This window comes from Phocoena sinus, chromosome 14 (assembly GCF_008692025.1).
Source record: "Phocoena sinus isolate mPhoSin1 chromosome 14, mPhoSin1.pri, whole genome shotgun sequence".
Classification (NCBI taxonomy): Eukaryota; Metazoa; Chordata; class Mammalia; order Artiodactyla; family Phocoenidae; genus Phocoena; species Phocoena sinus.
Window position 1 is genome coordinate 67,138,892 of NC_045776.1, and position 16,664 is coordinate 67,155,555.

The 16,664-nt window shown below is 43.3% G+C and overlaps 1 protein-coding gene across 3 annotated transcripts in view; it reads right to left on the bottom strand.

The window, feature by feature from the left end:
* The window catches only part of NF2 (neurofibromin 2), a 78,568-nt gene that overhangs the window by 37,246 nt on the left and 24,658 nt on the right, over positions 1-16,664 (bottom strand). For all 3 annotated transcript variants that reach the window (XM_032602719.1, XM_032602720.1, XM_032602721.1), the window contains exons 2-6: positions 14,940-15,065; positions 12,865-12,987; positions 10,830-10,913; positions 1,612-1,680; positions 460-542 (exon numbers count right to left, since the gene is read on the bottom strand). In XM_032602719.1, the coding sequence (XP_032458610.1) occupies positions 460-542; positions 1,612-1,680; positions 10,830-10,913; positions 12,865-12,987; positions 14,940-15,065 (485 nt within the window). The remainder of the gene's footprint in view (positions 1-459; positions 543-1,611; positions 1,681-10,829; positions 10,914-12,864; positions 12,988-14,939; positions 15,066-16,664) is intronic.

Sequence of the window (16,664 nt, forward strand, 5' to 3'; positions counted from 1 at the left end):
GTTGTTTTTCTGGGGTTTTATGTTTTTCCTTCATCTGGTACATAGTCCTCTGCCTTTTCATTTTGTCTATCTTTCTGTGAATGTGGTTTTCCTTCCACAGGCTGCAGAAATGTAGTTCTTCTTGCTTCTGCTGTCTGCCCTCTGGTGGATGAGGCTATCTAAGAGGTTTGTGCACGCTTCCTGATGGGAGGGACTCAATAGAATTCTTAAAATGAACATAAATTAGCACTGAATGCAGTAGGTCTGTACATCCTGACAGGCAGTAAGTACCCACGCCCCCACGCACCAGAAGAAGGACACACACAATACTGAAGACCAGCACTGCTGCCAGCTCTCCCTTTTTCTTCTATATACTTTGGTACTGCATTTTGTTCAACAAACACATCCCAGTTTTGTAGTTCCTTAAAAAAGAAAAAAAGGCCCATAAGGTAATATAAATCAGTGATGAAGCAGCCTCACCTGGCTCGGCCTCGGTGCTCTGCGTACCAGGCTGTGATTCTTTCCTCCCACATTTCTGGAGTCATTTGATACAGATTTATTACCTAGCAAAAAAGAGAGCAAAATAAAAAACCCACACACAAAGAAAGTTCTGGTATTGTTTGGTATTTTTATAATTATGCATCATTTTTACAAAACAGCAAAGCTATTTTTAAAAAGCCACATACAGGGCTTCCCTGGTGGCGCAGTGGTTGAGAGTCCGCCTGCCGATGCAGGGGACGCGGGTTCGTGCCCCGGTCCGGGAAGATCCCACATGCTGTGGAGCGGCTGGGACCGTGAGCCATGGCCGCTGGGCCTGTGCGTCCGGAGCCTGTGCTCCACAACGGGAGAGGCCACAACAGAGAGAGGCCCGAGTACCGCAAAAAAAAAAAAAAAAAAAAAAGCCACACACAGGGAGCCAGTCACATGCAGAGGTGGGTGTGTAAATAAGCACCATTCAACCTGAGTCACAACTCGGAAAGCTGCACCATTTCTCAGGCCGCGGGGCTCCCCTCGCCTGGCAGCACGCCTCTTTCCTGGGCCATAGAGCCCAGGGGGAGGACCTTGCTCAGGAGCAGAGCTCACTAATTTCAGCCCAGCCGCGGGCCAGGCTGTACGTGCTGCTGCCTTTGCCTCTGCAGAAATCATCAGAGGAGTAGGTAGTCAGGGGAAGGTGAGGAGCAGACCTTTATCACACATGACAGGGGAGCGGAGCTATAAAATCAGAAGCAGCAAAAGGGAGGGAAGGACTGCTTCTGAGGCTAATGAACAAGACGAACACCACCAAGGATTAAAAGCTACAATGCCCCCCCCCCCGCCCCCCGACTCATCCCTATCGGCCCCGCCCGCACAGCTGCAAACAGCTCATTTCCCCAGGCTGAACTCAGGCTGCTCCACGCCCTCCCTAGGAATCACTGAGCTCCCCCACCTTTAAAGAAAGGACCATCCGCAGGCCATGCCTGTCCTGGCAACCCCAAATGAATCCCACGAACCTTTGCTTTTCAATGTTCTTAACAGAGATCATTATTGGAGACTGATTACAAAACATTTATAAAAATGTTCTTGCCACCTACGTCCAATATTCCTTCCAGTCCTTTGGTTATGTCTTCCCAAACAGGGAATTTGACTTCTTACCCTTTTTGGAAGCAATTCCTCTTGGGCCAAAAATCCCCGCTTGTGAACAGAGGGGTCGTAGTCACCATACTGGAAGGAGAGGAAAAGGAGAGCGTGGGATTGAGATTCTAAAGACAACTGCGTTTCTGAACAGGTCGACTCAGCCTCTGTCCCTCCCAGCTCCAGGGAGCAATTTAATTCTGATGACAAGTCAAGCTTGCAACCTTGCTAGTTTGTTATCCTTGGATGAAAATACAAAACTGATTATATCTGTGAACAGAGTCGCATAATCCCGTAAGGGATGGATGGGTGACATGCTAATAAGAATGTGACATTTGTAGAGAAATGTGGCCAAGTCTTCTAACTCCTGAAGGAAGCCATCACTACCAAAACAGCTTTTGAAAGGAGACAACAAAACATAACTGTGTAAGTTGTGATTAGTAACCGGTGATAAGAGTCTTACCTATAAATGCTTCTAAGTGGCTGGTAATTGGAGCCAACTGATAGGTGGGAGCTGGGGATAATGCCAGCAATATTTTTAATACCTTTCAATCAAGGCTCTGAAAAATGCTTTGGAAAAATCTGACGCCAACACTGTCATTTCTATCATACAGACAAAGAAATGAGTAAAATGTTAACAGATTTTCCTGAAGCTGCAGAGCAAATCACTCTGGGGCCTGCATTTTAATGTACTCACCAGGGACAATAACTTGAAGTTTATTTTCTGATTTCAAAACAAATACCCCTCCCTGCTCTGCAGCGGGAAGGCCACCACAATGAGAAACCTGCGCACCTCGTTGCAACTAGGGAGGGCCCGCGTGCAGCAATGAAGACCCAACACAGCCAAAAATAAATAGAATGGATAAATTTATAAAAAAACAAACAAACAAACAAATACCCCTTTCCTAGAAAGTTAGTCTGACCAGAAAATAATCAGAAATGAAGGAATTTTTTAATAGAAACTAACCATAAAATATATAGAAGATCAAAGCCTGTCTCGTCAATCAGCATTCAGTGGCTTTTATTTTGACCCAAAACAACAAAGCTCAGTATTTTAGAATTATCTTCTATAAACATTTATCCTTTTTGCCACCAACATTGGAAAAACAAAAGAAACGTCTGGCACAAGGCTGTTGGCTCTACATCCCAACAAATTAGGTGAGGACATGGCCTACCCTCATTCCTTTCAAAGAACCTTAAATTAGATTTCTGGTGAGTTTTCCAACAGACACTCATGAGATTGAAGAGATGTTCATCATCAACTGTAAATCATGACTTCTTCCCATACTACCCTTCCATAAAAGCCCCGAGGATTAATATCTCTTATGAATCTCATAATTACCTTGCAAATAACAGAATTGTAGTGCATTGTTTTTTCAGTTTAAAAAATTAACTGGTCAAACTTAAATACTTAACCCTGTCTATACATTTCTTCACTTAAAAAACTTGAAGGAGGGACTTCCCTGGTGGTCCAGTGGTTAAGACAACACGCTTTCAATGCAGGGGGCATGGGTTTGACTCCTGGTTGGGGAACTAAGCTCCCGCATGCTGTTCGGTGTGGCCAAAAAAATTAAAAAAAAAAAAAAAAATGAAGGAAACTGGTTTCTCTGGATCTCTGAAAGGCCAGGGGGGTGTAATAAGTCAGGAACTGTATGAGCTTTAACAGTACTCTCTGCGGAGAGTACAGGTAGGAGCCTGAAATTGGGGGGGAGGGGGGAGGGCAGGGGAGGAGGAGGGGGAGGGGGTATGGGAGGCACGCTGCTTAAAGTTCAATTCCAGCTCCTTCACTTATTAGCTGTGACCTTAGAAATTTTGTGTCTGTTTTCTCATCTGTCAAATGGGAATAACAACAGTATTTCTCTTATAGGATTCTTGTGGGGATTAAATGAAATACCCAGAATTTTTTTTTTTTTTAATTTTTTTGGCTGCACCATAAGGCATGCAGGATCTTAGTTCCCTAACCAGGGATCAAACCCTTGCCCCATGCATTGGGATCGTGGAGTCTTAAACACTGGACCACCAGGGGAGTCCCGACCCGTAAAAATTTTAAAACTATGATTAACACACAGCATTCAATACAACCTGATGTCAAAAGATTAAAAACTCAGGTCATGTCAACTCTCCAAGTCTGTTTCCTAATTTGTCAAACGAGAGCATTTGTCTTGGAGGATTTTGAAGCGGGGCGGGGGGGGGGGGGGCTCTGGAGCATCCCCTGAGGCCCCGAGTCAGGCACCCTCTCTCTAAACCTCAGCTTCCCTGGAAAGCAAGGGTCAGAACAGTGCCTGCCTCCTGGGGGGTGACAGGAATGAAGATAGTCAAGTAAGCATTTTGCATGGTGCCCAGCTCATAATGAGTCAGGTATCACTGTCATCAGCTACGTTATTTATGATGACACTGGTTACTCTTTGCCTGTCAGATTCTTAAAGGGGGAGGATGATAAAGAAAGCCCTGTGAGTTGTACTTGCAAACCTCTCAACAGTGCTGACCAAACTCTAGTGCTTTTGCAAGCAGATATGCAAAATGAAAGCTGTAAATTCAGGCTCCAAAGGCTCGCAAGATTAATGATCCACATTGTCATACTGAGCTCCCAGCTACTTCATTGATCAAATGCTACATCTGAGCACTGGGGAGGTGGCAAAGACACTGCTGAAGGAACTTCTCCACTGGACTAATTCCACTTATAACATTAAAGCCACCTTGAGGTATGTGTCTGCTCTTAAATGTCTTTTTTTTTTTTTTTTTTTTTGCGGTACACGGGCCTCTCACTCTTGTGGCCTCTCCCGTAGCGGAGCACAGGCTCCGGACGCGCAGGCTTAGCCGCTCCGCGGCATGTGGGATCTTCCCGGACGGGGGCACGAACCCGTGTCCCCCTGCATTGGCAGGCGGACTCTTAACCACTGCGCCACCAGGGAAGCCCTTAAATGTCTTTTCAAGAAACAAAAGAAGAAAATCCTCAAGTTGTGGTGGCTGGTGAATATAAAAGAAAGTCAGACCACTCCGTGGATGGAGATGGCTGTTCCTCCTCATTTTATGTACAGAGGCATCCCAATAACATAAGCAGGAGTGAATTTGCTGGGAAGCTAATGAGGCTTGGGTTTCAGGTCTCTGCACCTGCATGGGCCTATACCTAATTTTATATTAATAATTTGGTGTTCTTGCATTAAAAAAACACCCTAAGTTATATAAGCTTCAGGGCCCACAAAACCTGGATCCACCCCTGATATAAACCAATTGAATTTAAATTCAAGAAGGGAGTTCACCTTTTAAAGGACTCTCAGAGTCACTTCTTAAACAAATACTTTCCTCTGCTTATATGTATGAAAAATTAGACCAAATGCTCTGAATAGGATTTCACAAAACATAAAGGTCTAATCAATACATATATAGAATAAACAGATCCCAACCGCACACCAGTCACTAAATTCCAGATGCATTAAAGACTTACACCTATAAATGAAAATCCATAAAAATACCAGAATAAAATATAGAAGAACATGTGTATATTAAGTTGGTGAAGTCATTCCAAAAGTCACTCAAAACATGAAAAGGACTGACATGTAAAAAAAGATAAAAGATTAATATCCATAATATATAGGTCCTATAACTCAATTAGAAAAAGACAAACAATAAAGTGGAAAAAACAGGCAAGTCATAAACACTTGATTCACAGAGGAAAGAAATACAAATGGCCAATAAGTCTATGAAAATGATGCCCCAGTGGTAATCAAGGAAATGAAAACTTTAAAAAAATCTACTTTTTTGTCAAATTAGCAAAAATTTAAAAGGCTGATAGCAACCACTGTTGATGAGGATATGGAAAAACAGATATTCTCACCACTATTGGTAGAAGTTAAATTAGGAACTTTTGGAGAGCAATTTGGCCATAACTATTTAAATTTTTTTTTAGATAAAATTTTCATAATAAAATTCACAAATTTAAGCATATAATTCAGTAGTTTTTAGTACTTTCAAAATGTTGTACAACCATCACCACTGTCTAATTCCAGAATATTTCCATCACCTCAAAAAGAAATCCCTTACCCATTAGCAGTAAGTCCTAATTTCCTCCTCCTGTCCCCTGACAACCACTCAACCTACCTTCTGTCTCCATGAATTTGCCTCATCTGGACATTTCATACAAATGGAATCATACAATATGTGGCCTTTCCTGTCTGCTTCTTTTACTTAGCATTATTTAAACTTTAAATGTTCCTATCCTTCAACGCATTTATGCCATTTCTTGATATCTATCATAGACAAATGTTGTTCATATGTGCCCCAACAGGCGTACTCAAGGATGTTCACTGCACCCATTTAAGTAGAAAAGTAATAGAAAGAAAAACAAGCCTAAGTATCTACCAATAAAGATATATTTAAATAAACAACAAGGACCTACTGTATAGCACGGGGAACTATACTCAATATCTTACAATAACCTATAACGGAAAAGAATCTGAAAAAGAATATATACATATATGTATAACTGAATCACTTTGCTGGACACTTGAAACCAACACAACATTGTAAATTAACCATACTTCAATTAAAAAAAGAAAACAAAAACAAAACAACAAAAAAAGATATTTAAATAAACCACAGCCCCTCTGTTCTATGAAATACAGTTCAATAGTTTAAAAAACTGAGTATTTTAAGAACTCTCTTCTGACAGTTTTAAGTGAAAAGGGTGCGCTATGCAGGATTTCCTCTAGAGTGGCGGCCTAGGAGTGGGATTTCGGGGACTCGGGGAGGGGGTGTCTCCTCACTGACAGGCCCCTACCATACCCATCACCCCACAGAGCTTATGCCAATTCACAGTCTCTTCCTGCATGGAAATGAGCTCAGAGCTTCTATTCTATTTATTTATTTATTTTACTTTTTTTTTTTTCAATTGAGGTTGATTTACAATGTTGTGTCAATTTTTTCTGTACAGCAAAGTGACTCAGTTATACATATATGTATATTCTTTTCCATGATGGTTTGTCACAGGATATTGAATATAGTTCCCTGTGCTCTACAGTACGACCTTGTTCTTTATCCATCCTATATTAATCCTTGTCAATCTCATGGGTTTGAAATGTTTCCTTATTGTTGCTTTAATTCTTTTTCTTGATTACTAATAAGATTGAGCGTCTTTTTGTAGTTACAGATTCTTCTCATACTCTATAAATTGCCTGTTATTTGTACCCTTTGCTCCCATTTTTTTGCTTTTTTCTTAGAAACCTTAGAGTTCTTTATATTCAGGGATATATCTGCAATTCTACTTCTAGAAATCTACCTTAAGGGGAAAAAGCTTTTGCACAGGTACACAAGGAAGCATATAAAAGAGTTCTCAGTAAAGCACTGCTTATAATAGGGAAACAGCAGAAACTAAACCTACCTCCTCCTCAGGAGGATAGAAAAATAAATTAGGCTTATTCATCAATGGCTACCATACAGCAGTTAGAATCAATGAGCTACATTGACAAGTACAACACGATACATATCAAAATTGACATTGAGTGAGAGAAAATACCCATTTGTAAAAGGATAAGCCCCCCAGAAAGGGGGATATGCAGAGGATAGTACCATTTATGTCAACTTTTACCTCCTGGGTATTTTTTTCCCTGGATTATTTTAAAGTTAGTCTCCTCCCATCCAACTGACCACTGCCCAAGTAGGGAACCCCACAGTCTCAGCCAGATGACCACCACAGCCTTCTAACAGGTCTGCCTGTTTCCAAACTGGTCTTACTCCAATCTGTTCTTCACACAGCCACCAAAGGATCTGTCTAAAATATAAACCCTTCACTGGCTCTGCATTCCCCACAGGATAAAGTTAAGACCCTTTATGATCTGAACCCCAGCAGACCTCTCCAGCCTCAACTCTTGCCACTCTACCTATACTTTACATATACCCAACTTCTTAGTTGCCTTTTGGCACTCTGCCCCTAACTAGCATCAAAGAGCACTAGGAAACAACAAGCCTCTTCTCCCACCAGTCTTTTCTCTCTCTGAACACTAGGAATCTGCTGGCCAGCCCTGCAAGATTGGGGAATTACATACCATTCTTTCCCAAAGTCATTTTTAATAAGAACACATTTCAAACACCAAATTGTCAATATAAAATCCAACAGGTGGCTGAAGACGTTGCAAGATGGTTTGGTGTGTCACATGACTGGCCCAAAAAAAACAGCCTATATTTCGGATTCAAAAATAACCTAAATGGGCTTCCCTGGTGGTGCAGTGGTTGAGAGTCCGTCTGCCGATGCAGGGGATGAGGGTTCGTGCCCCAGTCCGGGAAGATCCCACATGCCGCGGAGCGGCTGGGCCCGTGAGCCGTGGCCGCTGAGCCTGCGCGTCTGGAGCCTGTGCTCCGCAACGGGAGAGGCCACAAGAGTGAGAGGCCCGCGTACCGCAAAAAACAAAACAAAACAAAAAAACAACCTAAACTCCTACTAAGAAATATGGTTCTTGCTAACTGAACCATGTGATTAATATCTGTATTTATGCTTTAAGGGTAATTGTTTCTTTATGCTTTGGAATGAACCGTCTGTATCAGTTGAACAGCTGAAATACTGTAATGAATACATTTGTGCGTAATTACATCCCATGTGTTAATGAGCTCAATTCACTTTCCCCACCACACTTTTATATTTCCTATCTGTCTCAGAAAGGTTGTGGAAGAAAAGAAATGGAATATAATGGAAGGAACCAGGATGATTTACTGAAAAGTTTGTACTGATGTGACCATATAAATGAACCTGGAATTTAGTGAAAGGTAGTGTGTGGTACTCAGAGACCCCTCTCACAGTGAGGGCAAGAGCAAGTGCTAAATTATGCAATCCAGACACTAGGGTTCTCACCCCTGCTCCATTCTCCAGCTCCATTCTGCTTCAAATCCTGTCCATTAAGAAGTGGGCTACAAACTCCATTTAAAAAAGGATTTATATCGGGCTTCCCTGGTGGCGCAGTGGTTGAGAATCCGCCTGCCAATGCAGGGGACATGGGTTTGAGCCCTGGTCTGGGAAAATCCCACATGCCGCAGAGCAACTAAGCCCGTGTACCACAACTACTGAGCCTGTGCTCTAGAGCCCACGAGCCACAACTACTGAAACCTGTGCACCTAGAGCCTGTGCTCTGCAACAAGAGAAGCCACCGTAATGAAAAGCCCGTGCACCACAATGAAGAGTAGCCCCTGCTCACTGCAACTAGAGAAAAGCCCGTGCGCAGCAACTAAGACCCAACGCAGTCAAAAATAAATAAATAAATAAATTTATTTAAAAAAAAAAAAAAAATTAACATCAAGTACTGTGACTTCAGACAAATTATTAGTCCTTTCTGAGCCTTAAATTCTTTGGCTTACAGAAAAGACTCCATTGAGTATTGCAAGAAATATTCAAGTTATAACACTTTGTAAAACTGTAAAACGCTACAGGCGTGTAAGATCTGATCAATATTGTAATCAGAGGCACCCTATTAATATTAACAGCTGTCCTAGCAACTGGAAGCATGTTATAATAATCCTTAGTTTCCCAAATGCAGACTTGAAGCCATAGATTACCTTTATTTGTATGTTCCTGACAATTTACACCGGGAAAAACAGTTAAAGCACGCTCCTCCATATGAACCCCATATGCTGTCTGTGAATCACTTTCATCTCTAAATTAGCAGGATCCAAATTAGGAGGGCTTTCCTACAGTGAAATCTGTTTAAGCAAACATCTGCTGGTTCCCTGAAAAGTTATTTTTTTTCTACAGGTGGCCTTTGAATTTGTGGTCCAAAATTTATGCAAAGAAAATGTAGCCTTTGAGACTAAAGGCTACCCCCTCAGAGAGAGGTAGTATCTTTGAGAACCTGGGCCTCCTCTCAGCCGGGGAGAAGGCGTGCTAGAGAGAAGCTCAGTTCCGGGCCAGGAAGTGCTCAGATCTAATGAAAGTGACAACTGCTTCATCACTGTCAGGGCGATACTGATTGAAAGGACACATTTTTCCTGTTATTAATATTCTTAATCAAAGCATAAAAGGAAGCATATGTTTTAGTTGAATCAAGGCCCATTTTTCTGTTTTCTCAATTACTCATTTGTCAGGATAATGGAATAGGGGAGGCCCAAAATGCAATCCCAAAGCCATGAATTCTGCCCTTAGCTTTACCCAAGATTGCCCAAATGACCTTGGGCAAATCACTGAGGGCAGATACTCACTTCGTGTCTGTATCAGTGACAGAGTCAACAACCTCCCCTCAAGCCAGTGAATACTCACCAAATATTAGACGAGTCATCAAATGACCCTGATGCTTCTGTTAGTGTGACGAGCACATACAGACCGTTTTCTCCTCCAAATGATAGGACAGTTTTGAGATTATCTTAAGCTACCCCAAAAAGTGGGCTAAGACATTGAGGGTCTTATTAATTTCTCTAACATTTCAGGGAAATGGCTTTATGGATACCTCTAACTAAAAAGGAAAATAATAACTGAAAAGATTATGCAAAATCACAAAAGTAACCCAGGTGTCCCAATTCTGAGGTCATCTTATGCTGCAGTGAAAGGTAATAAGCAGAGGGATCAGGAGAAAGTGGCATGTGATTGAAGTCGGAAATCTGAGGGGCATGAAGCACCCTGGGCAGACCCTGTAGCGCATCTTATAAAAACAGAGAGGACAGAAGCACAAGACCAGTGGTCTCCCTCTCCCACCACTCCCAGTCTGCAGCGATTTCTCTGTGAAAGACTCTCAGGTCACCAGACAGCTCAGCTGGGCTTGGTGGGGCCGAGAGCCTGCAGTACCCGACCGTAAGCACAGCCAGCACGTCCATCCAGGTGGATGAAGCAGGACATTCCCCAAGGTGTGACATGGTCCCGAGGCACAGGGCCGCTGGTCCTCAGAAGATGAGTTTGCAATGAGGACCTGGGCCTTTCTGACCCCAAGGCCATGTTTGGCCAAAACTGGAGACGATAACCTCATTCTTCCTAGTTAATAAAAAGAGAGGTTGGCCGGGTGAATGTAATTAACCACGTGTGCATAGTGAGATTACACAGATAATTCATCAAGCTGTACACTTATCGTTTATACACACACAGACACTATCACAAGATGATACAGCAGTGGAACAGTGAGAGTGGTCCCCCAAGTCCACAAGTGCCACAGCATCCCACTTTCTGGGGAAAGTCTCTGAAGCCTAGAAGATCCAAAGAAACAGATGACTAGTGTGATCCTGTGACATGCATTAATGCCCAGGAAGAATGCATTTTTCTTCTTTGAGCTTACCTTGGCCTGGACGGCATAAGAAGCCAGGAGCACAGAAGCCTCGGGAGGGCAGTAGATCTTTTCATCTAAAATCTGCTTCTTTACCTGAAAGGGGCAACAGGGGAGACATGATACCGTGTGTGTGGACAGGAGCCGTGCAGGCTGGTCACAGCAAGACACTGCAGCGTGTTCTAATGAGGCCTGTCAACCCAGCCTGCTAATGATTTTCTGACAAAGGGAACCGCTGCCGACAGGTTGGGAGCTCGGTCCCCGAGAAGTTATTGGTAAGATGGCTACGCAGAAAAAAACCCTTAGTCTCTTCTGTTCGTGATCAAATGCCAAAGAGGAAAAACAATCTTCGTAGTTAAAAAAAGAGACTGACATCTGGGTTGTGACGGAGGAGAGCTGTGAACTCGGGAAATGTCAGGAGCGGCTCTGGTGGTGATTGCAGCCTCGGCCCCAGCTGAGCACACGCAGAATCAGAGGAAATGGAGTCTGCTTTTAAGTCTTAACACAAGACCAAAGTCAGCGAGGCCACTGAGTTATGACTGCAGGAAAAAAACCCATCACTTTCAATATGCCTGCTCTAAGGAAAAAGGAAGCAATAAAGTTTGATCGATTAACCTTTAAGTCCACTTGAGGTCCGGGAAATATAATTCTTAAGCCATAATGTTGAATTAACATATCTCATTGCATTTAATTTCTTAGACTGGTACAGTGGGTGATGTTCCAGACATAGAGGCAAGACAGCCTCCTGAAGTGAGGGCATGCTGAAATAAACACAACGGGAAAGCCAGCTCTCTTTCACAGACGTCAGCAGTCACCAGATTCATAAAAGTAGTAAATTTTGCCTTGCTCAGCCATGAAAGCGCTCCAACATTTCAGTAGGAGGGGAAATTAAGCCAAAGTCAAATGGAGAATGGGCACTGCTTACAAGAAAGCCATCTCTATATGGCTAGGACATTCTGGGGCCTAGGAGGTCATTTTGTGGTTTCATTCAAAGCAGGGCAACTTTCTAATCCTTCGGTTTTAAGCTGCACTACAGAAAAACTAAAAGGGCTTCCCTTTGACATGAAAATATTGGAGAGGGGATATACAAACACACACACTTTTTTTGGCAAACTTTTTTTTGCAAGAGAAATTACTGGAGGGGGTTATTACATTTAACTTAATATTTACTTAATGCAATAATCTGAGGCTCAAACTAATTATAGGAGGCCAGGCTATATGTGTACCTCTGGGCAATCATGTAATTAACGCCCTGCTAGGGTCTTTTCCGTCACTGATGGTGGACACACCAGCCGTTCCAGCGCCAAGCACCATAACTAACCGTGAAACTTGGAAAGTGCTCTGAGCGAGCAGTAGGAACACAAGCAAAACTGACAAGGTTCTCATCCTCACACCAGTCCCCCTAGCTGCACCTCTAGATGGTCAACTAGCTGTCTTTGAACCTATAATTATGGATCTCCTAATTTCTTCAATTCGGTGGAACAATTACTTATGGGGTCCCCACCGTGCACGCAACGAGCCTTGCCTTAAAGGGGCTTACAGTCTAATGAGGAAATAGGTGGAAAATAAGGCAGTATAGACAAAGAGTGCCATGAAACATGATGTCTGAAGTACCACGTGTGTGGGATTTACCAAGTGTCACTGGAGTTCTGAAGTCCTGCCTTCATGAGAGCAAATTTTAAATTTCTGGAAGAACTACTCTTTGCAAGACTCTCTTTTTAGACTTCCTGGGCAACTATTGAGTACTTCTAAGTTAGTGAGGAGCCATCTTCAAAGATGTTTCTAGTTAGGGAGCTACTTGTATGTGTTCTTTCGCCATCATACTTTTGCAATTTCATTTGATGCCAATTATCATCACTCAAGTATAGTTCTGTCCTGAAGACTGTTTTTCATTATAGAACCAAAGGGACTGGCTTTCCAGAGGGAGAACATTTTCACAATGTGGAGGCATTTGTGGTCAAATCCGAGGGGTTGGCCCAGGCTGCCTCTGCTGCTACCCCTGGGGGCGGTTCTCTCAAGATCAGGGGGGTAGCATGGAAAGGGGTACCTGCAAGAAGAATAAATGTTGCGTGATCTCCTGAACCAGCTCCTCCTCGGCATTCTCAGGATAAAATTTGGCCAGGAAGTGAAAGGTGACTGGCTCTTCCTTTGAAACGTCATGATCCAGCACCTGCGGAATTACAGAGCAAAAGAAAAACAAGCTAGTTTCGCCCCTCTCCCTCCCAGGCCGCCATCAAAGGACCTTCTGCAGGGAGTGTATAAACATTTTTCTCCCTTCTAAATTTATCGCATTTCCCAAAGGTTGTGATTCTACAGTTTGAAGCATTCACAAACCCATCTATAACAGGAGGTAATATTCACTTCACATGGTGAATTAATCAAATTAATCAATATCCCCAAGTGGTGGGTGGAGCTAAGATGATTCAGGCACAAATGTTTTCAAGGCCACAGAGATAGCTAAAAACTAGAAATTTATAACTCAAAGGCCTTGGGCACTATCCTTTACAGGTAGGCTGAAGGTTTTTTAATTTTCTCAAGTAGTGGAATCTTCCTTTACTCTTTTGTCCTGCTGACTACCTACAACATTTAGGTCCATACTGGAATGGAGCTTAGAGATGATGAACTAAATATTTGTGAAATCATCTAAACATTAACTGAGCAACAAAAGTAAAACACGTCCATCATGGCAACCCTTTGTTTCAAGGAACCTCTAGAGATGCCCCACGAAATACTTGAGCACAGCCAGTAAACCACTCTGCCTTTAATATTCTAACAATTTCATCCACCCACTGGAAAGCTTGAGCCATCTGCTCTCCAGAATGAATTTCATCTCAGGACATAAACATGCCATGTGACAGGCTACAAGGCTCCATTAACATGTGTCATAATTTATTTCCTTTGAGCAGCAGGCTCCATGGCTCCTGAGGCCCCCATTCTCATGAATCTAATATCCATTTGGCCAACACTCAGGTACAATTTCAAATTTACTTTGCTGAGAGTCACAAAGTGATACTGAAGGTTTTGCTGTCTTTGGTAGATAACTCTCCAGGCTCCTGCCCAAATTCCTGGTCGTGGTGCCCAAGAGATTCAAAATAAACCTGATCTAGGACGCTCTTGCTGGCATGGCAGCACTTGGACATTCATGATCGCTGGGAATTACCATGTGAAATTTATAACCAGCAGGGACCCCAACGTGAAGATTCAGATTACTGCATACATATGTAAACACAATTTGAACGCCTGAGTTTATAGTCAAACTGGTAGAAGACGGGAGGCTTTCACTGTTTATCATGCGAAGTAGTAGATAATAGAATGAGGTAGGCAATTGCAGGGGGTAATTTGGGGTAAAAATGAGACACTGACTTACTCAGAGATTCAGGGGTCTTTTAGGAGTCACTGACTAAAACATACGGACCTGCTCTCAGCGTCTCCATGGATAGGTTGGCAGGTAAGTAGGTGACAGCGTCTTTGTGAGCACATAAGAACCCACGCAGAGGGCAGTTCCCCGAGGCAATATCCATTTCTAAGCCACATTAGAACTGCTGGGAGTCAGACTTGTACACCAGACCTCAGAAGCCCCAGAATATCATGAGAACAAAATAGACATTCTTCCTTCACCGCGGGAACCAGGGCACTCTTTATTCCTTAGATCATGTTAATGAATAAATTGAGTTGGGCCATGGTGTTCCTCAAAAACACTCTAAAACATTCCCTAAAGAACAGGAGCCCCAAGAAAATCCTTCAAAGACATAAATTGTGGGAAAAAAAACCAAAACGATGATACAATAGTAATTTTTATCCACGAAGCCTGACTCATGGCTCAGTCAACAGAATGGCATTAAGCCTGAAGCAATCAGGTGACACCCGGTGACAACAAGGAAGAAGCCAGGGATGGCAGCTGGTCAGTCCTGGGTGGTTCTGCCGGCCCCGGGGTAGCCGGTGAGGAACAGGGGCGGGGCCTCCCTAGGCCCGCATCCTGTCCCGTATAACTTCCTCCGCAACCCGCCCCTCTCTCTGCTGTGTACCCATAATGCCCCATGATGAGCAATAAGCTAGACACATGCTCAGGGGAAATCCAGAGCCCATGCCAGCCCCACTGGTGTCATCAGGGTCTGGGCCCACCTTCTTGTCCATCTTGAGCCAGGCCACGGTGTCCTTGATTGTATACTGCAGGCCAAAGAACCAGGTTTCCCGAAGCCCCAGGGTCCGGCACACCAAGTCAAACAGGTCCTTCCCCTTCCACTTCATCTGCAAGGGAACAAACCAACAGGGGAAGACAGCTGAGCCCAAGTGGTAATCTGCTCGCAGGAAAACCTTTTCTCTGCTCCCCCCACCTCAGCTTCTGAAAGGTGGGGGTGACGCTAAGATGGCTGAGGAGCACAGAATTCCTAAATAATTGTAAACCTTCCTACACAAAACCATGAGCGGGAAAATAATAATTAGAGCTTAATGGCTTAATCACTGCAAAGCATACACAATACCTCCCTTGGACAGTTCCTTACAGATCTTAATATGCCCAAAGCTGCCAATTTAGGAAAGCTGGTAAATAACGTCCACATTTAAGAGTCAAGCTTCTCCCGTTAACCCAAGGTTAGCTTCTAGAGACATTCGTTTCCTCAAGATTTTCTTGTTGATTTTCTTTTTAATCATGACTCTGCCCTTTAATAAAAGGCTAGCTTTTTAAAATGTGAAGACTAGTTTTACTTGATTTTTTTTTTAAAACGCAACATAGGGTACGAAGTTGTAACTGAGGTCACAAATCATGGGGAAAAAGAACCACTAGAGACCAGCCAGTCCAATCACGGGTCTCTCCCCATCATGATGTGTAACCAAGGCCAAAGAGGAGGTGTCCACCCACAGCCACATGCAGCAACTTCAAACTCTTGTATCGAAACCCAGGGGACAAACAGACAGGAATATACTGTAGTGTGCTAATCCCGTAGCCTCATTTTCAAAAGGACCTGAAGCAATGGCTGCTAAACCCATTTCTCAGCTCTTCAATCTTGTGGCCAGAAAAGCAGGTTCAATATCATAATAGGGGAAGAAAATACCCAGGAGCTTAGTAAATGTTGCCACCCGTGATGCAGCCACCCATAGCGGCTGCTGGCCTCGACCCCAGTCAGTGGCCCCCAAGTATCAGGTGGACATTCAAATGGACACCTGCGTACAGGGATGAGCACAAGACACGTCACGGAGATGGTGGGCACAGATGGTGGATTCAAATACGAGGTCACCAGACATCGGAAGAGGAAGACCACCTGACTGCAGGGGTGTCTGTCCTTCTCCTGCTCTCATTAGAAATTTCCACCCAAGGTCCTGGCACACTGAAGATGCACAATGAAAAGGAACTGGGGAAAGTTCAGGGTTCAGAGACTTCTTATAAAAGCAAGAAGGAAAAAAAATAAGTTAGACCTCTAAAATCTGATTGGTGTTTGCTAAAACCTGATTCTAGAGGATTTTTCAAGCAGGCCTTCTATTTTTAATATATGTGAATGGACGGCGTGTTCCCTACGAGGAACTCAACAGGAAAGCCCATCCTTCTCCGTGTGTATATTCAAAGTCAAAGAGCAAAGGAGCAGCCTAGATGGAAGCACACCAAAACTGCAGCAGACACAGGGTGGAGATATGGATTAGCTTTTGTCCTTCTCCAAAAGATGCTCTAGCTCTGCCCCCGTCCCCTCTCTGTGACTTCAGTGGGGCCCCTGCAACACTACAAAGGTTGAGTTCTTTAGAAATTATTTTGAGTAAAATAAAATAAAATGTTTTATTTTAAAAAGATGATCTTCCCCTTTTGTAAGGCTTAATAATGCTTGTTGGCACACCTGTGTCCCAGTCTGACACTGGGAC